The 26,612-nt window shown below is 53.2% G+C and overlaps 1 protein-coding gene across 1 annotated transcript in view; it reads right to left on the reverse strand.

Annotated features, from left to right (window-relative positions):
- Positions 1 to 320: 320 nt before the first annotated feature.
- Positions 321 to 26,612, reverse strand: part of Ngef (neuronal guanine nucleotide exchange factor) — a 29,475-nt gene continuing 3,183 nt past the window's right edge. Inside the window, exons 3-13 of the mRNA XM_090355059.1 lie at positions 19,943 to 20,241; positions 11,653 to 11,813; positions 10,377 to 10,529; positions 8,928 to 9,057; positions 8,260 to 8,334; positions 6,054 to 6,143; positions 5,200 to 5,363; positions 4,649 to 4,804; positions 3,829 to 3,908; positions 3,362 to 3,466; positions 321 to 1,055 (exon numbers count right to left, since the gene is read on the reverse strand). Of these exons, the coding sequence (XP_090211185.1) occupies positions 865 to 1,055; positions 3,362 to 3,466; positions 3,829 to 3,908; positions 4,649 to 4,804; positions 5,200 to 5,363; positions 6,054 to 6,143; positions 8,260 to 8,334; positions 8,928 to 9,057; positions 10,377 to 10,529; positions 11,653 to 11,813; positions 19,943 to 20,241 (1,604 nt within the window). The 3' untranslated portion in view covers positions 321 to 864. The remainder of the gene's footprint in view (positions 1,056 to 3,361; positions 3,467 to 3,828; positions 3,909 to 4,648; positions 4,805 to 5,199; positions 5,364 to 6,053; positions 6,144 to 8,259; positions 8,335 to 8,927; positions 9,058 to 10,376; positions 10,530 to 11,652; positions 11,814 to 19,942; positions 20,242 to 26,612) is intronic.

A 26,612-nucleotide genomic window follows, 5' to 3' on the forward strand; every position in this document is an offset into this window, starting at 1 on the left:
TCCCCTGCTCCTCCCCGGGCTCCCCTGCTCCTCCCCGTGCTGCCCGCTCCTCCCCGGGCTCCCCTGCTCCTCCCCGGGCTGCCCGCTCCTCCCCGGGCTGCCCGGCTCCTCCCGGGGCTCCCCTGCTCCTCCCCGGGCTGCCCGCTCCTCCCGGGGCTCCCCTGCTCCTCCCCGGGCTGCCCGCTCCTCCCGGGGCTGCCTCGCACCGCCCCTCCTCTCCACGCCCTGCCCACGGAGGCGAGCGCGCGGCTCCCACGCGCCCAGCCCAGCTCCCGCGGGCACGGGGGTGGGGGTAAAGAATACCCCTGCGTGACTTTTATACAGGATGCTTCTTTTAATGCAGCCAAAAAAATGATGATTTGCTTTTCTCAGAACCATAACCGTAGAGGATGCAGCGGCCACCTCGTTCCGTAAAAGACCGCGGCTCCCAGGGCCGGCGGACACGGGTGCCATCGAGTGACATCCAGCCCTGCAGGGCCCGGGAGGCTCTGGGGGCCGCGGTGGGCGGGTGCCGTGCAGCGAGGCTGGGGGGGGGGCAGAGGGAGGGAGGGAGGGAGGGCTGCACATCAAGCTCCTTCAGGCAGTGCCAGCCCATCCGTGCTCCTGGCAGGCGCTGATGGCGTCGGGGAAGGGGGCTCGTGCAGGCCTGCGGTGGCCTTGTCCTCGCCCCCTCCCGGGGACCCCTGGGCCTCTTCCGTCACCTCCTCCTCCAGGGCAGGCGAGGTAATAACGCGGTCAGTTCCCTTCCTCCTGGCTCCAGTGTGCAAGCGCGCAACAGCAAGCGGTGGGAGTGGGGCGCGCGCCCCCCTCCCCGGAGCCCACCAGCTCTGCCCCTGCCCACATCCCCAGCGCCCGGTCCTGGGGTCATTGCCGATTTCTGCTGCCCAGCTTCCTGCGGTCCTTGTTCTGGCTGCGCTGAGGGTCTTCCATCTTGTGGACTCGGAAACATTCCTTGAGGTTCTGGGAGCGGATCTTGGGGTTCAGGATCTCCTCTGTCATGGAGCTGGGGAACCAGCCTCTCTCCTGGTCGTGAAGGCGCTCGCCAAATATCCAGCCTGCGAAGAAGCAGGGTCATGGGGACACCGGCGGGGTTGGGAGAAGACAGCATGGGGACACTCTAGTCCCCAGGCCTCGCGGTCAGCGTGGGGAGGAGGCCGGGTCACCCTCACAGCACAACTCTCCTCACACGAGGCCTGGAGGCTGCAGGCTCTGTCACCAGCTTCACTCTGAGTCCTCCTAGGCTCTTCCCCCCGGGGCCAGGAACCCCCCAAACTCTCCCTAGAAGAGTCAGCCAAGGGACCATGGGGCAGTCCGGGACTTCAGCAGAGCTGCGAGATGGCCACATCAGTCATGAAGGCCCTCTGTCCCTTTCGCTCCCTGCAGAGAGGTAGGGGTGTGTGTTTGCTCGTGAGCTGTGACTGGTGCTTTACCATTTGAACACACCTCCACTCCCAGCTTTTGCTGGTTAATTGGTAATGAGTCTAGCAGCTTTTTCTGCTAGGCCTGCTTCGAACTGTGATCTTCATATTTCAGCATCCTCAGTAGCTAGGATTACAGGCGTTAGCTAGGGAGCAAATGTTTCCACCCAGCCTGCGGAGTCTGTGCGGATCTGGGCTCCATGACCCCATGCCCTCCGGAGGCCACTCAGGAGAGGCTTCAGGCAGAGTGCTGTCTGGGGCATGGAGAGGGGCAGAAACCCCCGGCCCCCCCACCTGGACTCGGTGGAGAAGGACTCCATGAAGGCCTCCTGGTAGAACACGCAGCCTTCCTAAAGCTGCAGGGACTGGAGATGGGAGGGAAGGCTTCTGTATGGGAGTTTGATGCAGAGCAATTCACGTGCAAAGAGGAGCATGATTTTAAGAAGGAAGGAGGGGTGCTGGGAGAGAGCAAGGAGAGGGGTGACATCGCCCCAAAAGTACTCCTTACTTAGTAACTGCAGCCCCTTTGTACATCACCTTTATAATAACAATTTTAAATTTATTTTATTTGCCAGTCCTGGGCTTGATCTCAGGGCCTGAGCACTGTCCTTGGGCTTTCTCAAAGCTAGAGCTCTACCACTTGAGCCACTGGACCACATCCGGCTTTTTTTTTTTTTTTTGCCAGTCCTGGGCTTGAGCTCAGGGCCTGAGCACTGTCCTTGGACTTTCTCAAGGCTAGAGCTCTACCACTTGAGCCTCAGCACCACTTCCAGCTTTTTTCTATGTATGTGGTACCGAGGAATCGAACCCAGGTCTTCATGCATGCTAGGCAAGCACTTTAACCACTAGGCCAAACTCCCGGCCCCCGCACATCCGGCTTTTTCTATGTATGTGGTACCAAGGATTCAAACCCAGGTCTTCGTGCATGCTAGGCAAGCACTCTACTACTAGGCCAAACTCCTGGCCCCTTAAATTTATTTTTAAGAAAAGCAGGAAAAGGGGGCTAAGCAGTAGTAGCCCAGAACTGTACTTCCAGCTAGTCAGGAGGCTGAGAGCAGAATCATGGTTCAAGGCCAACCAGTGCAGAAAAGTTTTCAAGACCTTACCAAAAATAACCGGGTTGTGGTTAGTTTTGAAAATATTTTTCAAAAAACAATATACTTTATTTTCATTTTTGCTGGTGCTGGGGTCTGAACAGGGCCACAATGTTGCCTCCTGAGATTCTCCCGCTCCAGACTAACATCCTATCACTTGAGCCACAGCACTATTTCTGCCTTTTGGGGGTAGTTTATTGGAGAGAAGTGTCTCACAGACTTTCCTGCCCAGGCTGGCTTTGAACTATGATCTTTAGATCTCAGCCTCCTGAGTAGCTAGGATTACAGGGGTGAGCCACCAGTGCCCGGCTGAACAGCATGACTCAAGTGGGGAGAGAGCCAGTTAAACAGCAACCTCGGTGAGCCTGAGGCTCTGACTTCCAATCTCACAAAGAGAAGAAAGGAGCAGAAGAGGCAGAGGAGAAGCTGGTGCTGAGTTCAACAGGGGCCAGAAGCAAACTTCACAGACGGGCAGGATGGAAGCGGCGTATGCCTCAAGTGGTAGAGTGCTTTCCTTGAGCAAAAGAAGCTCAGGGACAGCGCCCAGGCCCTGAGTTCAAGTCCCGGAAGAAAATAAAAGATGGGGAAAAAAATAAAAGAGAAGCATACGTAGGGAGAAGCAGAGTGTGAGCGTAGGGCTGGTGGAGAGCTGGGGCTAGGGTGGCATGAGGATGCCCTGGGTTCTGTTCCCCCAGCGGCAGGCTAGGCGTGCCAAGGGACCCACAGCTACAGCAGCACGGGGCTCTCATGGCCCTGGTCTGAGCCTGGCTGGAGAAGCCCCACTGTGCTCCCCACTACAGCATCCCCTGCCCCCACCCCTTCCTCCCCACCCCCACCCCTGGGCCTCACCGTCCTCCGTCTTCTCTAGGATGTTCAGGATGTCGGCCAGCTCCAGCGTCAGCTCATCGGGCTGCTGGGCCACGTATGGGTGCACGCACTGGACCTGGGGACAGTCTGGCGGGAGGGGAGAAGGGGTGGCTGTCCCACTGGGCGGCCCCTGCTTGCTGAGAAGGCACGGAGTTGAGGAGGGGCGGAGCCTGGGTGGGTGGAGCGGGGAGAGGCTCCCCTGGGGGGGGGGGGCTCTGGTCCCCTGGTCCCTGGGTGGCTGAGTATCTGGGGTGAGGATCGGCAGCTTTTGTCCTGATACAGGTAACTGGCCACCCCCAAACACTGACGTTTGAGCCCAAATGCTAGCTGGTGGGCTGTGGTCCCTGTCCTCCATGCCCCGGCAAATGCCATCTCTTCCAGGCCATGGCCTGGCGGGTGCTAAGCTCTGGGTCAGTGGCTGGCGGGGCTGGTGGAGGCGCTGCACTCACCCAGCAGCCGGGAGGTGAAGGAAACAAACTTGGTTCTCCTGTTGGGGGCCAGCGAGGTCATCCAGCGCTTCATTTCACTTCTGCGGTGAGGAGAGGCGAAGGCCCGGCCCTCAGAGCACAGCACAACCCCACACCTCCCAAGACAGGCCGGGACCCGGTGCCCTGCACCCTTCCCAGCCCCTGCGTTGGCGCCGGGGACCCCTCCACCTGTGGGCTCTTCAGGGGAAGTGCTCATAGAAACCAGCCAGGAAGGGGCAGCTGTCCACGGACTCCCCAAAGGCCACATCTGAGGAAGCCACAGCTGTGGCATCTGGGAAAGGTGGACATCACTCCTGGCGCAGCCCTAGGTCCTGGCTGGCAAGGGCTCCAGGCAGGGTCGTGGGAAGGGAGGGCAGGAGGGAGGGTGGGTAGGTGAATGTTGAGGGAAGAAAGGGGAAGAGGGCCCAGGCAGGCCAGCAGGGAGCTAGGGAGGGAGGGAGGGCCAGCAGGGAGGGAGGGAGGGAGCAGGGAATCTCCTGCAGTAACTTTGGGGTTCCTCCGAAGCTCTGGGCCTCAAGGCAGCTATCCTGGCTGCTCAGACTCAGGGAAGATGGACCGCCCCAGGTGCATGAGCAGGCAGGATGAGGAGGGGAGGTCCCTTCTCAGCTGGGTTACAGGCCTGTCCCCCCCTCTTCACACACACACACACACCCTCAGGAACGTGCAGCCCTCCTGGCCTACAGTAGAGGGATGGGAGCTGGCATGCAGAGCTGCTTGCCTAGGTAGGGCCTGTCTCAGGCCACACCTGCTAGGAGGGTGCCCGGAAGCAGCAGGCACTCACTGTGACGAGGCCTTCAGCATGTAGGTGGCCTCCCTGTCGTCTGCATTCTCCAGCAGCCGCAGGATGAACACGTTTGCCAGTGTCTGGCCCTGGTCCTCCAGCTCCTCCACCCGCAGCAGGCCCCTCGGGGCAGAATCAAACACCTGGTACTTGTCTCTGGGGATCGATGGAGGTAGAGTGGCATGCTGGTCTCTGGAAGTGTGCTGGCTGGGTGGCAGGTCTGGTGCCAGCCCCAGCCACGACTCACCATCTCTGAAATCCTCCTGTCCCCATGCCTGTCCCACCCCACGGTCTGGAGAGGGGAGGCCATTCTCCACCTCCCTATCAGCAAATCCTCAACTCACAGGAGGGAAACTGAGGCTCAGGGAGGTTCTAGAAAGGCCTGAGGTAGGATAAGAGCAGAGGAGAACTCTGAACCTGATTCCGAAGCCCAGTCAGTGCTTTCAGCTGGCTTGACTGCTCCCTGCCCGCCCCGACACACAGATGGGTCAGCCTGCCCTCCCCCCACACCTGCCATGGTCAAGGCCCACGCACCCATCAGCTCCGCTCACCCAGGGATTTGCCGGCAGATGACAAGCAGGTCGTTGAAGAGGAACAGGTAAATCTCACGGAAGAGCTTCTTGGTTCGCAGGGTGCGTGAGGTCTTGGGGCCCGACATCTGCTGCAGCTCCCCCTGCTTCAGCAGCCAGCGTGAGTGGGAGATGATGGGCACCGACTGCAGGGGACGCAGGGTCAGGTGGGCGCCGGGTGGGCGCCCTGCATCCTCCCGAGTTCCCAGAGCCCTGGCTGGAGTGGCACTGGGGCGCCCACGTGCATGGGGCCCCACGGGTCTCGCCACCTGCCAGGCTCCCAGACAAGACGCGGTGTGTGGAAGCCGCTGCGTGAGAATGAGTGTTCCTGCGTGTTGTTTCTGGTGGATGCGTGCGCATACATGCTGCTGCAACTGTGAGCTGTGTGTCCAGTGTGTGTGTGTGTAGTCATGGGTGAACTTCTGAGCTCTTGTGTCTGGGTCCACGTGTGCCTGTTCATGTGAGCCTGGGGTGCGTGTGTGGATCAGCCCTGGGCTGGGCCGGGTGCAGTCAGGCGAGAGGGGAGGCGGAGACCTGCCACTAGGGGGCGCTCTGCCCGACCGTGTGGCATCGTGGTGGGCACCAGATACTCAGGCTCCAGGGCTCCAGAACGAATGAGGTCTTGTGTAAATTTGGGGGAGGTGGCTGACAACTTGAATAGCTTCCAGACTTGAGATTTCCCCAGACAGCCCCAGTCACTATCCATGGAAACTCGAGCTCCAGGTCCACAGCCACACACTGAGCAGGTGGCTCTGGCCCTGGATGCCTAGGGGATAGGGGGTACACTGGGCCCCCCAGGCCTCTCGGGGAGGTCAGGCACCATCCTCCAGGCCCACCTTGATCTTAAACTCCATCTTCTTCTGAATGCTGATCATCTGCTCCGTGCGGCTCATCTTCCTCACGCCCTCATTGCAGGCCTTCACCACCTGAAGGAGGAGGGGTGTCAGCCCAGCACACTCCTGTGACCAGGCAGTGTCTCCAAGGCACCAGTTCCAGGTGGGCTGGAGCCCTTGTCTTGCAAGGGGACAGAGGTCAGGGCAGCCTCTGAGTCCCGGGGGACAGCTGGTGCCCTGTCCCTGCTAGGAGCAGGTTCTGGACACCCTGTGACAAACTGGCCTTTCTGTGGACCAGGCTGCGAGTGGGCCTGGCGAGACTTAGGTTGGCTGCTCCTTTGCTGTGGGGCACACTCAGTCACCCCACTCTCCTGAGAGGCAACCTGGAGGCCTGATGGACTGCATGTTTCTGCTTTTCAGGGCCTTACTCCACACTGGCTGGGGGTGACTGGGACAGAACCGGGCAGTGTGGGGGCTCAGTGGGTGCATGCGGCAGAACTGCCCTGCTGCGCTGCACAGTGACAAAACATCCACAAAACGGCCATCAAACACACTCCATGCAACAATGGCCCCAGGTCCCTGTCTCCAGGAGCTGGGAGTCAGAAACACAAGCAGCTCTGTGTGCACTAGACCCAACCTTGTAGGCACCAAATACAAGGGTGAGTGTGATGCCGAAGCCTCATGCCCTGGGCCAGGAGTTTGGCATAGTGGTAGAATGCTTGCCGAGAAGACCCAGGTCCAATTCCTTGGTACCATATACATAGAAAAAAAAAACTGGAAGTGGTGCTGTGACTCAAGAGAAAGCCCCAGGACAGTGCTCAGGCCCTGAGTTCAAACCCTTGGACTGGCAAGAAGAAGAAGAAGAAGAAGAAGAAGAAGAAGAAGAAGAAGAAGAAGAAGAAGAAGAAGAAGAGGAGGAGGAGGAGGAAGAAGAGGAAGAAGAGGAAGAAGAGGAAGACGACGACTCATGTCCCGTTGCTGAGAACCCAGTCGTGTGCACTTGTGCACACACACATGACATACGAGCGTCTGTTTGGGAGAAGGAGGGACTGGCAGCCTACCATGTCAGCAGTGGTGCCAGAAACCATAGATCTCTGTTATTTTCTTTAGGCTTACAAGTATGTTTATGGCTTGTTTTCTAAGAAGTATCAATTGCTTCTATAAATGAGAAAAATACTTTTTTTTTTCCTTGCCAGTCCCAGAGCTTGGGCTCTGGGTCTGAGTGCTGTACTTGAGCTTTGTGTTTAAGGCTGGCACTCTATCATGGGAGCCACAGTCCTACTTTTGCCCCAACCCCCTTTTTTAACTGGTTAATTGGAGATAAGAGTCTTACGGACTTTCCTGCTGCAGTTGACTTTGAACCATGATCTTCAGATCTCAGCCTCCTGAGTTAAAAATGCTTTCTTTTACAGAGTTAGGCGAGCTAGAGTGCACGTCTCATTAAAAGGAAAGGGAGATGAAATGTAGCTTGACCCCAGGCTGACCGCAGGACGAATGGCCATCTAGGGCGCACGAGCCTCTCTCAGGCCACAGAAGCTACCGGCCACTCCTCCCGTGGCTCAGTGGACTGCTGGCTGCAAAGCTCAGGCCCGGGACAACACATCAAGACCACTTGGAAAGAGGAACAGCCGCCGCTGGACGCTTCCCAGGGCTCAGGTGGAGCCAGTGAATCTGGTCTGGGGCTGTGAGCAGAACCAGACACGGGGCCTGTGGAAGGCACAGAGCCCCACGCTGGTAAAGAATGCCCCACAGATGGGCTGGGAATGTGGCCTAGTGGTAGAGTGCTTGCCTGGTGTGCACAAAGCCCTGGGTTCGATTTCTCCATACCACATAGGCAGAAAAAGCCAGATGTGGTGCTGTGGCTCAAGTGGCAGAGCGCTAGCCTTGAGCAAAAGAAGTAAATAAATAAATAAAGTGTCCAAGGACAGTGCCCAGGCCTTGAGTTCAAGCCCCAGGACTGGCAAAAAAAAAGAATGCCCACAGGTGCCCTGTCACCTGGGCATGTCCACAGGGGCGTGGCCTGGGTGGAGAATGCTCTGCTCAAGCCATGGCAATGCAACTTTTTGCTCCAATGGCTTTTCTGGATTGCAAAGCAATTGCATGCCCCGAGGACACCCTGACAGAGGGAAGGTGGCTCAGAGGGGGACAGTGGGGGACAGTGGACACACTGACAGTGCCGACTGGGACACAGCAGGAGGAAGCAGCTCACCATTTCCAGCTCCTTGTGGGCCTCCAAGGCAGTACACTCACGCTCCGATCTCTCCTCCACCCTCTTCAGAATGTTCTAGACGTGAGGGACAGGCACTAGTCATTCCATCGTGTCTGGCCTTTTCTCTCCCTCCCTCCTTTGAGGTGGCATATCCCCTGCCTGTACTGTGGCGCATCACACAGGGGCTCTGTGTGGTGGGCAGAGGGCAGGGGCCCTCGGGCAGGCTGGGAGCGGGGGATGTCCTGTCCCAAAGCCTTGCCTCGCTGCAATGCCATAAGCAGGAGTCAAAGCCTGACTAAAGCCTGCCTGGAAGGCTCTGCATTCTCTAGTGCCTCAAGCCAGGGCCACAGTCCAAGTTCAGGAGAGGACCAGTGTGGTCCCCAAGGGCCACTCCATGCTTCCTGAACCACTTTCCCCTGGGATTGTCACTGGAGGCCACATCTCTGTGGTTCTGAGACTTTGTTAACCTTGTGCCTTTTCTCTTATCGTCCAGTGTGCCTTCACCTGGGAAGGACAGTGGTGTTGTAGGTAGCTTCTGCCTGGCACCCCTCCCCTGCCCAGTAGACAGCAGGAGCTCAATGATTGTGTGCTGAACACTGGACTTCCTGGAGGCCTGTTGCAGAGATTCCTGGGGAAAGCCAGCCAGCCAGCATGCATACCCGGCGTACCTGGACCAGGAGCTTGAGGCGCGTGATTCTCTGGAAAGGCAGGATGAGGAAGGAGGAGAAGGGCAGGCCCCTGCACTTGGGGTCGAGTTCAAGTTGTGCAATCAGCTCCCGAAAGGCTGCTTTCTCCTGGCTGGGGATGACACAGGGAGTCGGTCTCTGAGCTCTGCTCCTGGGAGAGTGGGGAAGAGGCGCCTCCTCCCCATCCCGTCCTCCCCGGGACCAGACACCTCATGAGCTCAGAAAACAGCAGCAGCAACAAAGTGCTGACTTCTCTCTCTTTATGGAAAATGAACTGTTCATGTGCAAGTCCAACAGCAAGAGTGGCTTCACGTGCCAGCCCATGGAGTGTGTGGGAAGGTGAGAATCCCGTGTGTGGCCACGTCTCTGAGTCACACACACAACTAGATGATGTCACCCAGGAGGAAGCTGTGGCAAGGTGAACCCACAGAGTGACAAGAACAGGCTGTAGACTAGAGACACCTGCCAGGACAGCCAGAGCAGACATGCAGATACTCAAGGGTTACATCTATAGTCAACCCGTGACTGGTGATGAGTCGTGCTCAGAGCTATGGAAACACTGGACCCGCACCTAGCCATGTTCCCCTATAACATGGAGGCGGTGGGGAGCTACTGAGGCCACAGGAACGAAGCCCCACCCTCCCCCAGCAATCTGGACAAACAGCTGTCCTGGGCCTCGCTTGGGACCAAGTTTCTTCATGTGAGCAACTGCGACCTCAGACCAGTTCTGCACAGGAGCCGCTGCCCCTCTGCGCAGTGCCTGCCAGCTCTCTCCAACGTGTGTGTGGATCCTTGTCCTACACAACCTGTCCTGACCTTGGCTTTGCTCTGGAGACCACCCCCCACCACAGGCCACCTGGCCTCTGCGTGTCACACCCTGCACACCTGTCCTCCCTTCCCACTGCTGGGCTCCACTCGCTAGTGATGTGGAGAATTGCCACAGAGAAAGTCCTGTGGTGCGCCTCAGCAGTCAGGAGCGGTAACCCAACACGAAGAATTCAAGTGACAAGTGGACTGTAAAATGACCTTTCCAACTAAAACCCCAGAGAAGGGGGCAGCGGAGCCCTCAGCTCCAGGTCGCTGCTAGACGACCAGCAAACTCTCCTTCTGTGCCCTCACCGCTCATCCAAATCCGCCTTCCTGGTGTCCGGGGCCTCATCTTCTTTCTTAATCCCCCAGAGCCCACTGTCTGGGCTGGACACGGGCCTGGAGGGGCGCGGGGGGATGGGCTAGGCCTGACTCTCTGGGGATCCAAGTTCACTAGTGATGCCCAAATAACTGGGAACCATGCCTCGTGTGATACTGTCAGCGGCCTGGCCAACTTGTTGGCCCAGTGGGACCCTGGGAAGGCAGATGTGGGACAGAGGTGCCCGCCACCTGTGAGCACAGCGGCCCCTCCTGCTGGCCGGCAGGCCAGGGCAGGGCACTCACAGCAGCTGCTTGTACGTCCTCTCCTGGTAGGTCTGGTTGCTGACGTAGGTGATGTAGACGGAAAAGTGGTCGGCAGCGTAGCGGTGCACGATGTCACACACGTCCGAGATCACGACGTTCTCCTCCATGCGGCGCTCCAGCTCCAGCAGGAACCTGCAAGGCGGGTGGAGGGGCTGGGAACGGCTCCCTTGCCTGGTGTTAACCAGCATACAAAGCCGGGGGGGGGGGGATGCATGTTGGCACTACCCAGGGCCCCTCGGGGTTTCCTGTGACAGCATCAGGAGTATTAAAGGATGAGGGAGCAGGGGCTAGAGCCCGCATCCAGCCTGTGGTACACACCGGGATGTGGAGATGGGATCACTAGGGGTTTGCTTTGGGATAGGTCTCCAGAGGGGACGCACCCAATGGGCTGGGTGGAGGGTGACCGAGAACGTGTGGAGACGCTGCATCTAGCTACGTGATGTCACCCCTGCTGGGGTGCTGCTTCCGCTACCTGAGCACAGCAGGCTGTCCCGCAGTCCCCTGGGACCGCCATGCCACACCCCACAGGCTGCAGTGAAACGCTGAGTGGGCTCGTTCTAACACCGTGACGGTTCAGCCTTTCTTCCTGAGACTCAACGAGTGAAGCCTCTGCGGCTCCATCTGGGCTCACTTCTTTCTTTCTTCTTCTTTTTTTTTTGCCAGTCCTGGGGCTTGAGCTCAGGGCCTGAGCACTGTCCTTGGACTTTCTCAAGGCTAGAGCTCTACCCCTTAAGCCACAGCACCACTTCCAGCTTTTTCTATGTATATGGTATCAAGGAATCAAACCCAGGTCTTCGTGCATGCTAGGCAAGTGCTCTACCACTAGGCCAAACTCCCAGCCCCGCACCCCTTCTTTCATAAGCCAGGTGTGAGTTCCCATAATCCTTCCCACCCTTGGTGGTACAATGGGGTGGGGGGGAAGGAGGAGGCAGGCTATGCACTCAGCACCTGTCCCAGGCCTCTGAACACCACACACCTGGGCTCTGGAGGGCCGGGCGGGGGTGGGGGGCTGCCACAGAACCATTGAGGGGAGGACAGGCTGGGGGTGTGAGACACCTCGGCTTGCTCTGACTAGGGTGGGTGAGGCTTCTAGCTCTCAGCTACTGAGGAAAAGGACTCGAGGTGCGGGCTGGTGCCCCCGCTGGAGAGGGCGGTGGGTTCTTGGGGCAACTATTTTATCATGGGGAAGCCCTGACACTTAAAGTAGGGAAATGCACGAGCATGGCCTCGGCAGGCGGCAGGAAGAAGGGCTCACCGCTCGCTGACAGCCATGACGTCGAGGACGTTGGAGAAGAGGATGTGGGCCTCGGACGGGTGCAGGATCTTCTTCAGCCGCTCGTTCTCCATGAAGTGGGACACCAGCAGGTTCAGGCTCTTGTAGTAGGAGGCCTCGGAGGTGACAAGTTCAAACATGGCCTGTGGGGGAGACAGAGGGGGCCCTGCAGTCACCCCAGGAAGCCTTATGGCGCACTGCTTCCCTGTGCCACCAGCAGCCCTGTCCCTGGGTGGAGTGAACCGCGCTCCTCCCCTGGGAAGCTCCCAGACTGCCCTGCGGTCCCCCCTGGGGACAAAGACAGGCCACAGCCGCAGGATGCTGGTTCCATGTATGCAGTGCCATCCAGTTTCCCTGCCCGGTGGCATCTGTCCATGGAGACAGGACCTTAGACACCTCTCAGTGGCTGGCACACAGCAGCAGGCTTCCACGCGAGCCACGGGGAATCCATCCTGGCTGAGCGCATTCTACCACCACTCTCCCCCTCCACATCCATCCATGGCCCCTTTGAAGTTTCCTGTATGGTGGTATGAATTGTCTTTTCCTTATCAATACGCTAGCCTTTCCAGAACCACACAGACCTGGTTCTGCCCACCCAATCATCCCGGGCCTACAGTGGGCATGCGCGCATGCCTCTGTGTGTGTGTGTGTGTGTGTGTGTGTGTGTGTGTGTGTGTGTGTGTGTGTGTGTGTGTGTGTGTGTGTGTGTGTATGTGCGTGTCTGAATTACAGGCTCATGTCTTCAAGTCTCGGTCCCCAGCTGGTGCTACCATTCTGGGCAGCCGTGGAGACTTTAGGACATGTGGCAACGTTAGGAGACCTGGAGGAGACAGACGGCTGCGGGAGTGTCCTGCTGCCCTCCCTCTCCCTGGCGTCCACGGGGAGGGGAGCTGCTGTGTGTTCTACAGGCTTCCGCCATGATGACCTGGCTTCCTGCCACATCCTGGAAATGGAACTGCACACCACAGACCCAAACCCTCCAAAACCCTTGCCCAAGCAAGTCTTCCCTCCTTTAAAGTCATTAACACTGTGCATGAGAGTAAGTGTGGAATGCGTGTGAGAGAGTGTGAGCATGTAGAAACCTGAGGGTATGAAAGTAGGTAAGGGTGAGTGTGAACACGTATGTGAGTGTGAATGAACATGAAGGAGAGAGCCCGACGGGAGCGTTGGGGAGGGTGCGTGCGAATGAGGGCACTGGGGTCTGTGAGTACACGGGCACACGTGTACACTCACTCTTACTCCTCCCGCGGCTGCGCCGTGAGCCTGGCTCCTGGGCCTTATCCTCCGGGAGTGTTCAGTTAGACTGACCCAAACTCTATGAATCACAGCTTGCTCTTGGCTCCCTGCCCCCCCTCCCCGGAGGTGGGGCTCCACTACTGCTACTACCAAGCCGTCACCCTGGATTCCTGGGTGAAGACTGGTCAGCCGGGCTCCCGCGGGGCCGTCGTGGGTGGCCTTCATGAGTGGGAGCTGCTGCGACATGTCTACCACTGTGGGCAGTCCTGGAGATGACCGAGGGCCCCAGCGCGAGCGCCAGCTGTAGAAACCTGCTTCCATACGTGCAAAGTGGAGCAGCAGCCCTCTCTCCTCAGTGCTCACCCACCTTCCCTCGGGGGAGAAAGCTGACGGCCTGGAAGGGCGGCACGGGGCTGGGAGGGGGGTCTGCACGTGAGCAGCAGGCCAGTGAGGGGCTATTCCACGGCACTGGTTTGCATTCGAGGTGAAGATGGACTGCAGGGGTGACAAACGTGAATCGTGGCTGCTCCTCTAGCTCCAGCCATCTGTGCTCTGCCTTCCTGTGCCGTCATCACGAAGGCTGTGGAGCAGAGGCCACATCCTTGTCCCTGCAGGGACTCTCCACAGGGGATTAATTTTTCTCTGATACGGTGAGTGGGCCACACTCCTCTGGGCAACCCGCCTCTGTGTGGGGAGGCCAGAGGTCTGGGTTGCTTAGCCCAGAGCCTGGGCAAGAGGCACCAGGACGGCCCTGGTGAGCAGTGCAGCCAGAAACAGAGGAGACCCGACTCAGCAGCAGCAGCAAGGGACGAAGCTGGGCCACCCAGGCAATCCCAGAGGGGGAAGCCTCCTCAGATGGACGAGAGCTCAGACTGGGCACCAGCGCGCTCTATGGTGGGGCTGGGAATTCACTGTGCATCCAGCCATGCTCTGCTTCCTAGAGGCCTGGGGGAGGAGGAGCAGCCTCACCCCACACCCCACACCCTAGAGCAACACGCAGACCACCTGGCCACCAGACCTCACACTGAGTCCCCACAAACCTTTCCCCCTTCAGGGTCGGCCTATCCCAGCTATTTTGTCACAGTAAGAGAAGGGAGAGGTGCGCAGCACGTGAGAAGAGGGGGCTGGCTAGAAACCAACCTCCACCCTCCACCCTCCACCGCCACACTTGGACGGCAAGATAACAAGTGTCTGTTGTCTGCAAGGGCGGGTGAGCTAAGAGACCACTCGACCCCTCTCCAGCCCCAAGAGCTTTTCCTCTGTGGCTTCCGCCTCTAGGAAGCAGCAACGTCAAAGATTAACAACAACAACAACAACAAAACAATTCCTTGCTGCTAACAACCAGTGGTGTTCAGGAAACGGTGATTCCATACTCCCCGCCACGGCCCCACGCAGATGCCCCTGTGATTCTGAGATGCATAGCAAGAAGGCCTTTCCCACCGCAAGCCTCAGGCAGGACGGCTTTCCCTGTCACTTGTCACCCTCGTGAGGCTCACACACAGTGCTTGAGGCTGAGAATGAAGCTCATTGCAGTCACCAGGTTTTCTCTCCTCCATTTCCTTGGCTGACACACCACAGGAAAAGGTGCCAGCACCTTGGGAGGGCTTCAGGTTGGGAAGAAACCCCTGGAAAGTAGGCTGGCAGAGCCCATGCCCAGTCTGTCTGTGAGAGGCCAACAGGGAGTGGGTATGAGACCCTATCTCAAAACTACCTGCAGTAAAAAGGTCTGGGGTGTGACTTAAGGGGTAGCACTCCTGCCGGTCAAGCATGAGTTCAAAGCGCAGTAATGTCAAAAATACAAATATAAATATAGTATTTACTGAGAGTGAATAACATAATAGTCCTAATTTAAGGGTTTGGCTTTTCTCAGTTTGTTATAGTAATGGGAAGGGCGCCTAGCCCCTCTCATGCATGCTGGGTAATTTAGCCCTAAGTAATTTCCCTCTAAAGTGATTAGCCTTGGAGAAGGAAGAAAAGCAAACGCATATAAGGTCTGAGTTGTGAAAGAGGTTTCAACCAACGAAGCACAAAACTCTGATTTCCGAGGTGGGGGGACTCCTACTGTATTGGCAATGCCCCCGCCTCTCCTGTCTCACCACCCCAGCAGGACAAGGCCCGCGTCCGATCGGAGCCTGCTGGGGTCTTGCCACTGCCCCAGTGCCAGCCTGGCAGCCACCCCACTTGAGTGCCCCTCGTGTCCCTGTTCCCCTGGAGATGCTCAAAACACCCATCCTGGAACTCCTTTCCTGCGTGTCCTGGGGACATGCCCACCGAGGCTGGGGGCGTGGCTGCTCCTGGCACTCATGGCTTCCTCTTCATTTCTCCCCATGCCAGGAATCAGGCACAGCACAAACCAAGTCAATTCTGGGCTTTTGTGGCCAGCCATGCCAGTCTCCCTTCTCCCTGTCACACTCCTCCCCTTCGCTCTTTCTGTTCTTCTTGGGCCATTCTGTGCTCCATCTCTCCCACCACCTTCCAGAAAGCTCCCTTTAGAGAGCCCCATGATTTCGTTCTAGCCTTCTTCTTCACCTTTTAACTTGAATATATCCGAATTATTATTATTTTCCCCTCATCCTGGTCCTAGTAGCTCACATTAGCTACTCAGGAGGCTGAGCTCCAGAGGATCATGACTTGAGGCCAGCCTGGGCAGAAAAGTCCTCAAGTCCCTAATTAACTATCAAAAAAGCCAGGCTGAGTAGTGCTGTGGCTCAAGTAGTAGAGAGCCAGCCATGAGTGATAAAAGCTAAGGGACAATGCCCAGGCCCCAACTTCAAGCACTATGCTGCATGGTTCAGGTGGTAGAGAATCAGTCAAGCAAGCTGGATACCCCGAGTTCAAACCCTAGTACTAACAAACAAACAAGACAAAAATGATCCTCCAAAGAAGGGCAGAACTAATAGTTGCAGGCCGAGTCAGAAATCCAAAAGTAGATGAAGTGGGCCGGACGCATAGCCTAGTGGTAGAGTGCTTGCCTAGCATTCACGAAGCCCTGGGTTCAATACCCCAGAACCACATACACAGAAAGAGCCAGAAGTGGTGCTTTGGCTCAAGCAGTAGAGTGCTAGCCTTGAGCAAAAAGTATCCAAGGACAGTGCCCAGGCCCTGAGTTCAAGCTTCAAGATCAGCAAACACACACACACACACACGAAGAAAAACAGACACAGTGGTAGAAACTGTAGACTAACTGTACTATTCTGTTCTTAAGTCTGGATTCTTCCACGACAGATTCAGACTCAAGCTTACCAAAGGGTCATCGTGTGGGTTCTGCTTGTGTAACCTGGAGTTCGCTGAAACTCCCAGAAGCAGATAGGAATAGGCAAGAGGCATGTTTGGGCTTCTTGTCTTGCTTTAGTAAGTCTGAGCAGTCATTGAATAAAAGAGCTGACACAGAAGTCACTGAGTTGGCATACAGAATCCTGTCAGTTTGGTTCCGTTGTTAAAACGGAGAGCTCACGGTAATTTCCTTAGAATCTATATGAATAGATAAACCTTTAGAACTCAGAGCAGAGCAGGGAACTTGGAAGCTTGTGCATTATTGTCAGCCTTGGTGAGGATTTACTCATGATTTCCTAGCTTTTGGCTTCATGGGTTTTTCCTCTAGGTGCATTGATTCTCAGTCTTGTATTGATTACTGCTATTGTTTGGCTGGCTTTGGGGTTACCCATCCCATCCCCACCACTCTTGTCCTATGGAGACCCAGGTTGTTGACTGGAGAATGTGTGTGTCTTCTCAAGGAGCACAGTGCAATCAATTTCCATCTAAACACCACTTTGTGTCTCACCAGTTATAGTATGCTGCCAATTCATTTTCTGTCATTTCAGAACATTATAACTTTCATGAGACTTCCTCTTTGATCCAAGGGTTATTTAGAAGTCTGTTGTTTTATTTTCTAAGTGTTCATATGTTTTCCTGCTCCTTCCCTGAGCTTTCAGGGCTGGGCGTGTAGCTGAGGGAGCACGGTGTCTGAGAGCCCTGAGTTCAAATCCCAGGAAAAGAAAAGTAAAAATAGAATTCAGGCATCATTTACTCATTCTGGTAATCCTGACTACTCGGGAGACTGAGAGCTGAGGATCATGGTTTGAAGCCAGTCTGGTAGGAAAGTTGGAGATGCATATCTCCAACTAACCAACAAATACCTGGAAGTGAAATAGCTCAAGTGGCAGAGTGCTACCTTGAGTGAAAAAGCTCAGAGACAGTGCCCAGGCCCTGAATTCAAGACCCTATACTGGCGCATGCTCACACAGGTGTGTATACACACACACACACACACACACACACACACACACACAGAAATGAAACAGCAAATAGTTACATGAAAAGATACTCAGATATACAAATCATTGAAGACAGGAAAGTTAAAACAAGATACATTTTTGTCCAACAGATTAAACACAGAGGTTTGATATTGTGTGTGTGTGTGTGTGTGTGTGTGTGTGTGTGTGTGTGTGTGTGTGTGTGTGTGTTTGGTAGGACAACTTCCCTTCTGAGCAGACAGAAGGCCTAGCATGGCTCAGAAGGGCTCATTCTAGAACTTTCCAGCTTTGAGTGATTTCCCACACAAAATGAGGACTCTCAGGGATGTGCTTGGGTTAAAACCAGGAGTTCATTTATGTTTTATATTTAGCTTGTACACATAGCCTAGAGGCATTAAAAAATATTCTCTGGGCACTGGTGGCTCAAGCCTGCAATCCTGGCTACTCAGGGGCTGAGATCTAAGGATCGTGGTTCAAAGCCAGCCTGGTCATGAAAATCTGAAAGTCTGTGAGACTTATCTCCAGTTAACCACCAGAAAACTGGAAGTGGCTCTGTGGTTCAATGTGGTAGAGCCTGAAGAGCTCAGGAACAGCGCCCAGGCCTAGAGTTCAAGCCCTTTGACTGACAAAAACAACAAGAGAAAAAATTTTAAATGGTGTCATGCACCAAACCAAAGTTGCATCTTGTAGAATCTTTTACTCATGATAGGTCATCAACACTTAAAATGTGTCCAGGTTTGGAGCATTTAAAACCCAGGCTTTGACCAGGGACACACAGCCTCCACTACCTTTTGGGCAGTAAGTTGGGGGATCCAGCATCCTTCACAATGCGCCTGGTTTTGTTCACAGCCCCTGCTGGGCAGCTGTGCCACAGCAGTCTGGTTGGGGATTGGCTCTTCCGAGCTGCCTGAACCTGACCTGGCTGCTCTGGGCCATACTGTGAGGGTCACCCATTGCGTGGGCAGCCACCGGGCCTGCTGCCTGCCAGGCGGTCACTGTCTCCCTCAACCTTATTTCAGCCAGTTGTTTTCTTGGGGCAAACCTATCATTTAGGGCCGGGAGTTTGGCCTAGTGGCAGAGTGCTTGCCTAGCATGCACAAAGACCCGGGTTGGATTCCTTGGTAACATATACACAGAAAAAATCCAGAAGTGGTGCTGTGGCTCAAGTGGTAGAACTTTAGCCTTACAAAAGGCCAAGGACAGTGCTCAGGCCCTGAGTACAAGCCCCAGGACTGGCAAAACAAAAAACAAAAAAAACCACCCAAACTATCATTTACTACTAAAACGCTATTTCTAGTGCGGAAGGAACCTTTTTTTTTTTTCTTTAAAAAAAAAAAAAGCTAAACTATAATTGTAAAGAAGTGGCTAAAAACCATGACCCAAATGGCTATGGAATAAGATGAAGCCAAAGTGAAAGAAACTCAGAGAGAGGTGTCTATGTCCTTCTATATTTCTTTTACATAAGGAAAACATATTATTGAATACTATAGGCAATTTAAGAATATTTTAAAATGAAGTGGTATCATATCCACACAAGGATGCCTTTAGCTGTACAAAATACTGCATCCTTCTCTCTCTTTTATCCCCCAATAACCATTCTGTCTGGTAACAGGGCATATTTAGTTTTCTAGTCCATTAAAGAACTTTTAGCAATGAATATTTATATTAATTATTATTATTATTAATAATAGTAGTGTTAGTACTGGGACTCAAACATTGGACTTTGTACTTGGAAGGCTGATGCTCTACTGCTGAATCATACAACAGCCCTCTATTTTTTGCTAGTTTTTTCAATTTTAGTTTTTTAGATTGCGTCTTGCTTCCCATCTAGACATGTTCCTCAGCCATAATCTGCCTGCTGTAGGGCTCCCATTGTTTCTAGGATGGCAGGCACATTCCCTCTGTGGAATCTCTTGGACTTTTTATTACCTGCCTCAGCTAGCCTGGTCCCTTGAGTCTCCTAATCTTGGCCTTCCTTGTAACTTGAGGTGCAAGTACACACCAGCACACACAGCGGGAGGCTGAGAAGGGATCTCATGAACCTTTCTGCCCAGGCAGGGTTCTAACTGTGATCCCCTCACTTTCAGCCTCCAACCTAGAATTACAGGTGTAGCCACCAAAGCTCAGCTATGTTTATGGCTGAGGTTTGTTGGGTTTTCTGCCCCCTTGCCATTTGCTGTCTTTCCAATGCATTATAAAAAAGGCCCTTCTTTCTCTCTGTTAGCCCCATTTATGTTGCGGAACTTTATACTATGCTTTTGAGTTCTGCATATTAACATTCATCTCTAAATTACACTAGAAATTTCATTTATTTTTTGCCAGTCCTGGGGCTTGAACTCAGGGCCTGAGCACTGTCCTTGGGCTTTCCACATACCTAGTGCTCTACTACTTAAGCCACAGCACGACTTTGGCTTTTCTATGGTACTGAGGAAATGAGCCTGGGTTTTTGTGCATGCTAGGCAAGCACTCTACCATTAGGCCAAACTCTGGGCTCCAAAAATCTTATTTTAATAAAAGTAAAGCTGTGTGTCAATGGATCATGCCTATAGTCCTAGCTACTCAGGAGGGTAAGATCTGAAAATTGTGTTTTGAAGCCAATAATAAAGGAGGATGCTCCCCCTCAAACACACACACACACACACACACACACACACACACACACACACACACCAGCTTCCGACATAGACGAACAGTGGGAAACACTATTCACTCCTGCCTGTTCTGGCAAGTGAGCCCCACCAGTAACCCAGTTTCCCCCCTCACACACACACCCTGGGTATTACCTCCTGCAGCCTGACTTCCTCCGGCTGAAGGATGTCCAACACGCCGCTGCTCCTGATCTCAGGCAGATCCTGCCAGAGATTGAACCTGGAATGGGGATTACTAAGCAGGCAGATCTGTGGCAGAGCTTTCCTCTCGGGTGGGCTTGTGGCCTCCTCCTCTTCCTCCTCCTCTTCCTCCTCATCTGGAGTGTCTTCCTCTGTTGGGGACTCTGCAATGTCTTGGATTTCTGCATCTTGTTGCCTCCTAGTTTCAATTTCTTGGAGAGTGGATTTATCTCTGTATTCCTGATACAGGAGCCCTGAAATCAAAACAGTTGTCGTAAGAAAGAATTTCAGATAAAGATCATCACATGTCTCTAATGCAAGACTTCTATTTTTTTTTTTTTGCCAGTCCTGGGGCTTGAACTCAGGGCCTGGGCACTGTCCTTGTACATTTTTTTTCTCAAGGCTAGTGCTCTGCCACTTGAGCCACAGCACCACTTCTGGCTTTTTCTGTGTATGTGATTCCGGGATATTGAACCCAGGGCTTCGTGCATGCTAAGTGAGCATGCTATCACTAGGCCACACTCCGGCCCAAGGCTTCTATATATATATATTTTTTTTTTTTGCCAGTTGTGGAGCTTCCACTCTGGATCTGAGCACTGTCCTTGGACTTTTCTCAAGGCTACAGCACCACTTCCAGCTTTTTTCTATGTATGTGGTGCCGAGGAATCGAACCTGGGTCTCTGTGCATGCTAGGCAAGCACTCTACCACTAGGCCAAACTCCTGGCTTCTATAGAGGATACAGGCCAGGAATGGTGGCTCCTATCTATCACTCCAGATACTGCAGAGAGACATAAGGAGGAAGATGGTGGGCTGAGGCCAGTCTCCAAAAACACAAGACCCTATCTGAAAAATAACTAAAAAAGGCTGGGGTTTGGCTGAAGTGGCCGAATGCCAAGAGACCTTGAATTCAAACCAAAGTATGAGCGTTTGTGGAGGGAGCAGGGAGGAGGGCCTGCGGTGCACAGCAGGCTCCAGGATCGTTATTTCTGGGGAAGATGGACACATGTAAGATTCTCCCAACAAATAAAAAATCTATGAATAAGCCGGGCTCGGTGGCTCACGCCTGTAATTCTAGCTGCTCAGAAGGCTGAGATCTGAGGATCGAGGTTCAAAGCCAGCCCAAAAGGACCTGAGCCTTCTATCTCCAATTAACCACTAGAAAACGGGAAGTGGGGTTTGGCTCAAGGGTAGGTTGGTAGCCTTGAGCCAAAGTGCTCAGGAACAGTGCCCAGGCCCTGGGGTAGGATGGTAGCCTTGAGCTGAAGAGCTCAGGGACAGCGCTCAAGGACAGTGCTCAAGGACAGTGCTCAGGCTGAGTCCAAGCCCCAGGACAAAAAAAAAATCCATGAATAGATTCTAAATTTAGTCACACAAATATATGCCTTTTCCATACATGCTGGGCAAAACTAGAATGTAGAACTTGATGTGTTCATAACCATACATGCAAAGTTGATGGAAATGACCCAGTTATGTTTTGATATCCCCACAGGATCATTTCCACAGCCTCAGAATAAAAAGCCAAGTGGATTCATCCACATCTGCAGTATGGAATAGCTGTCACTTTTTTTTTTCTTTTTTGCCAGTCCTGGCCTTGAGCTCAGGACCTGAGCACTGTCCTTGGACTTTCTCAAGGCTAGAGCTCTACCACCTGAGTCTCAGTACCACTTCTGGCTTTTTTCTATGTATGTGGTACCGAGGAATTGAACCTGGGTCTTCGTGCATGTAAGGCAAGCACTCTACCACTAGGCCACACTCCTGAACCCAGCTGTCAAGTTTTTGTACTAAAGAAAGAACGAGGGTTTCATGGAGTGGAAGATTGTAGAGAAGCACTGCATTCGTCAGATTCAGGCCTGTTCCCTGACCCACTGTACTTAAGTGCCTTCCAATGCAGGGGAGGCTTTGGGCTACAGAATAATCAGCACAAACAGCATCCTGCTGCTAACGCCCATCTGGGCTCTCCTGGCCATGGGGCAGATTGCTGGGCACAGACAGGGAGGCGGATCCTGTCTGCCTTAAGGTTGGGGGGAGGGAGCCTTGTTGTAGGCAAGACTCTGCCCCAAGTGTGTGTATGCTGGGGGGGGGGGGAGAGGAACGGAATACAACATGGCCATGACAAGGAGTTAATGTGACAAAGAAAAATGAAAAAGGACAGGAGCGGCTACACTACACACAGCCCTGGTTGTGGAGGTATTAGCCAGGTCTCAGGTCACCCAGAAACCCCTCTGCCACCAGGGTACTTAGTATCCTGCTATGTGGATGCCCTTGGCAAACACTGCCTGGCTGAGCCTGGCTGTACTCGGCCCACTTCAGAGAAGTGACTTGCATTGCCTGGAGGATGAGATCAGAGGATCGAGGTTTGAAGCCAGCCGGGACAGGAAAGTCTGTGAGACTCTGATCTCCAATGAAATACTTAGAAAAAGCTGGAGCTGGCTATGGCTTAAGTGGTAGAGTGCTAGCTTTGAGCACAATAAGCAGTTCACGGACAGCACCCAGGCTCTGAGTTCAAGCCAGCCTTGTGGGAAAGTGGGGCTGCCATATTTCTGAAACCACACGTGGTGTGGTCTGTCTCTCCACCATGCCCTGGCACCCCTGCTTCTGTGCTGGGGGGAGGGGGATATGGGTGAGCATGCGCAGGTCCCATTCTCCAGCAGTGCTGTGTCTAGATGTGGACAGAGTCACACTTGGTGGCTACGGTGTGGGTCAGTGCCCCTGCTCCTCCTCAAATGCCTTTGCTGGGATCTGTTGTCCAGGGTGAGAGTGTCAGGGTGAGGCCCTGGAGGAAGCAATTCCCGTGACAGGGAACAGCGCCTCTGTAGAGGAGGCCAAGAACGTGACTGAGAGGTGAGGATCACAGTTCAAAGCCATCCTGGGCAAGAAAATCCATGAGACTCTCATTTCTAATTAACCACCAAAAAAAAAAAACCAAAACAAAACCAGGAAGTAGAGCTGTGGCTCAAGTAGTAAAGCACCAAACTTAAATGGCAAAAGCTAAGGAACAGTGCTTAGATCCTGAGTTGAAGCCCTAGAATTGGACAAAAAAAATAAAAAAATAAGGGCTGGGAAGGTGACCTGGTGGTAGAGTGCTTGCCTAGCATGCACAAAGTCCCGGGTCCAATTCCTCAATCTCATATACACAGAAAAAGCCAGAAGTGGAGCTGTGGCTCAAGTGGTGAAGTGCTAGCCTTGAGAAAACTCAAGAACAGCACCCAGATCCTGAGTTCAAGCCTCAGGACTGGCAAAAATAAACAAAAAATTAAAATTAAAATAAAATACAAAATAAAGGGGCGAGGAGCATAGCCTAGTGGTAGAGTGCTCGCCTAGCACGCACAAAGCCCTGGGTTCAATTCCTCAGTTCCACATACATCAAGCCCCAGGACTGGCAAAAATAAGTAAATAAATAAATAAAATTTAAAAAATAAAATAAGCAAACACCTGTGACTTGTAAATCACCTGCAGATGGGTTTGAACATGGCCCGCAGAGGTTCCTGTGCTGCTGGTTCACCCCAGCGTGGGGATGTTGAAAGCACAGGGCTGCACCTCTGAACGTGCCCCAGGAGCTCGGCTCAGTCAACAAGGGACTGTTCTAAGCGAGGAGGCCTGGCCCAGGATCCTCGGGCTTCCACCTGGCGGTCCACCCACTTACATCATGATGTGAGGTCCCAACCATGATGTCACCCACCATTTGTGATAGTGCCAGCAACTGCTGGAGCTGCTCACAGACCTCATAGGACCCAACAAACCTCTGCTCTGTGAAAAGTGCCTGCCTCTAGTACTTCACTATAGCCCCACAAAGCAGCTTCAGGAACCCAGTCTAATCCTGGGCCAGAAGAAGAAGAGAGCATCTCTAAAGGCTTCTCAGAAAAAATATCCCTTCCAAAGTACTGCCTCTCTGGTTTCTACAGACCACTGCTCTAGAGCTGTGGCAGCCATCTGGTAACACGAGGCCCAAGAGAAGAAAGGAAAGGAGGAAAAGCCACTGGGTGCTTGTTTGGGTTTATAGTCAACTCTGAAGCTTTCCGACTCACAACATGTTAGCTGAGTCAGGCCTTGTCCATTCTTCAGGATTGCTTTTATGCCCAACATTCTCTTAACTTACAGCCAAAAGGCTTTCAATAAAAGTAACTTCAGGACTTGTATTTTTGTCTGCTTTTTTGGTAGTCCTGGAGTCATAACTTGGGGCTTTGTGTTTGCTAGGCAGAAGTTCTTCCACTTGAGTCCTATCATAGAGCCTTTTATTAGGATTTTTTTATTATTTTGCTGGTCATGGGGCTTGAACTCTGAGCCTGGGTGCTAGCCCTGAGCTCTTCAGCTCAACACTGTCACTCTACCACTTGAGCCACAGTGTCACTTTCAGTGTTTTTGGTGGCTAATTGGAGATAAGAGTCTCACAGACTTTCATTCCTGGGCTAGCTTTGAACCATGATCCTCAGATCTCAGCCTCCGGAATAGCTAGGATTACAGGTGTGAGCTCCTGGAACCTGGTTATATTATGGTTATTTTTTTTTTTGCCAGTCCTGGGCTTGGGCACAGGGCCTGAGCACTGTCCTTGGACTTTCTCAAGGATAGCACTCTACCACTTGAGCCTCAGCACCATGTCCGGTTTTTTTCTGTGTATGTGGTACCAAGGAATCGAACCTGGGTCTCTGTGCATGCTAGGAAAGCACTCTACCACTAAGCTAAACTCCCGGCCCCTATTATGGTTATTTTTGAAATAAGGTCTTCATTTTGGTGTAGGCCAGCCTGGAGTGATCCTCCTATTTTAGCTCAGCCTCATGCCCAGATTTGAGATAAGGTCTTGTAAACTCTTCATTCCAGGTTCCCTGGATTTCCTTCCATGGAACTGGGAGGCAGCTAGGATGACAAATGCATGATACTATGCCCAGCTGTTGGCTGAAATGAGGGTCTCATTAGCTTTTCTCTCAGGCTAGCCTCAAACCATGATCCTTCTGATGTCCACTTTCCGAGTAACTAAGATAACAGGCTCAAGTTACCAGCTCCTACCAGCTCCCCCCCCGGCACCCCGGTTAGTCCTGGAGCTTGAGCTTAGGGCCTGAGCACAGTCCTTGGGATTTCTCTAGGATAGAGCTCTACCACTTGAGCCATAGTATCACTTTTGGCTTTTTCTATGTATGTGGTACTGAAGAACCGAGCACAGGTCTTTGTGCATGCTAGGCAAGCACTCTATCACTAGGCCAAACTCCTGGGACAATTTTAGAGCTTTTAAAATGGCTTCACATTTTTTTCCCCTGAAGTCTATATTTAGGATGTAAAATATATACCTGTGGTATATATTTGGTATATATTTGGTAGGTATATATTTGGCACATGATGTAACCACTTTCTATAACTTTTCTTTTCTTGTGTGTCTGCCTTAAATTCAGATTACCATACAAATATATTTTCTTATTTTAGATTGTGGACACTTAGTAAATACAACTTCACATGGAAGTTAACTCTCCCTGTACTAGGTACAGTGGCCCAAGCTTGTACTTGAGAGGTACAAGGTACTAGGTACTTTGGAGGCGGAGACCAGGGGATGGTGGCTCAACATAAGGTCAAGTATAAAATTTCAGATGGTGCCATCTCAGCCAGTATCTGGGTGTGGTGTGCATGCCTGTTATTCCAGCTATAGAGGAAGCATAATGGGCATTTACCTGGCATCTAGGTGATGGGGAGAGGCACCGATAGGTGCATCACGGTGTAGGCCCACCTCAAAAATACCCACGTGTTAGCTGGGTGCTCATGGCTCACACCTGAAAGTCTTATTTACTCAGAACGCCGAAATATGAGGATTGGGAGTCTGGGTAGGAAAGTCCACGAGACGCATCTCCAATTAATCACCAAAAACCCAAAGTGGAGCTGTGGCTCAGGTGGTAGAATGCTAGCCTTCAGCACTAAAGGATAGGGTCTGGCCTCTGAATTCAAGCCCCAAACAGGCACAACACACAAAAACCCAGACAAAAAAACGTATCTTGTAGGATACTGGTAGCTCAGGTTTGTTAATCCTAATTACCCAAGATGGAAGACGGACTGCAAAGAGAAGGAGCGGTGGTGTGGTTCACGTGGTAGAGTGCCAGCTAAGAAAGCAAGCTGAGTGAGCACAATGCTCTGAGTTTAAACCCCTGTAATCAGCCAAAAATAAATAATTCTTTTTTTTTTTTTGCCAGTCCTGGGCTTGAGCTCAGGGCCTGAGCACTATCCTTAGGCTTTCTCAAGGCTAGAGCTCTACCACTTGAGCCACAGCACCAGTTCCGTCTTTTTCTATGTATGTAGTACCGTGGAATCGAACCCAGGCCAAACTCCTGGCCCTCCCCAAATAAATAAATAATTCTATCTTAGAAATAACCAACATGAAAAAGGGATTGGAGAAGTGGGTCAAGCAATAGACTGCCTGCCTTGAGTTCTACCCCAAGTACTACCAAAAGATATGATAAAGCTTTCCCTTGCACTTGTTGTATGCAAGTGGGATCAGAAGGCCTTGCTTCCCACCTGTCCTAACCCAGGCCGTCTGTACCAGGCTGGCGTCTGTACCATGCTGGCTCTGCTCCCTGCAGAAGGTGAGGACATCCCCAGCTCCTCTGGCTAACGTCCTCAGAGCCATTCAAAGTGCATTTTTTTCTCCCT

This window comes from Megascapheus bottae, chromosome 21 (assembly GCF_031878675.1).
Source record: "Megascapheus bottae isolate mThoBot1 chromosome 21, mThoBot2.hap1, whole genome shotgun sequence".
Classification (NCBI taxonomy): Eukaryota; Metazoa; Chordata; class Mammalia; order Rodentia; family Geomyidae; genus Megascapheus; species Megascapheus bottae.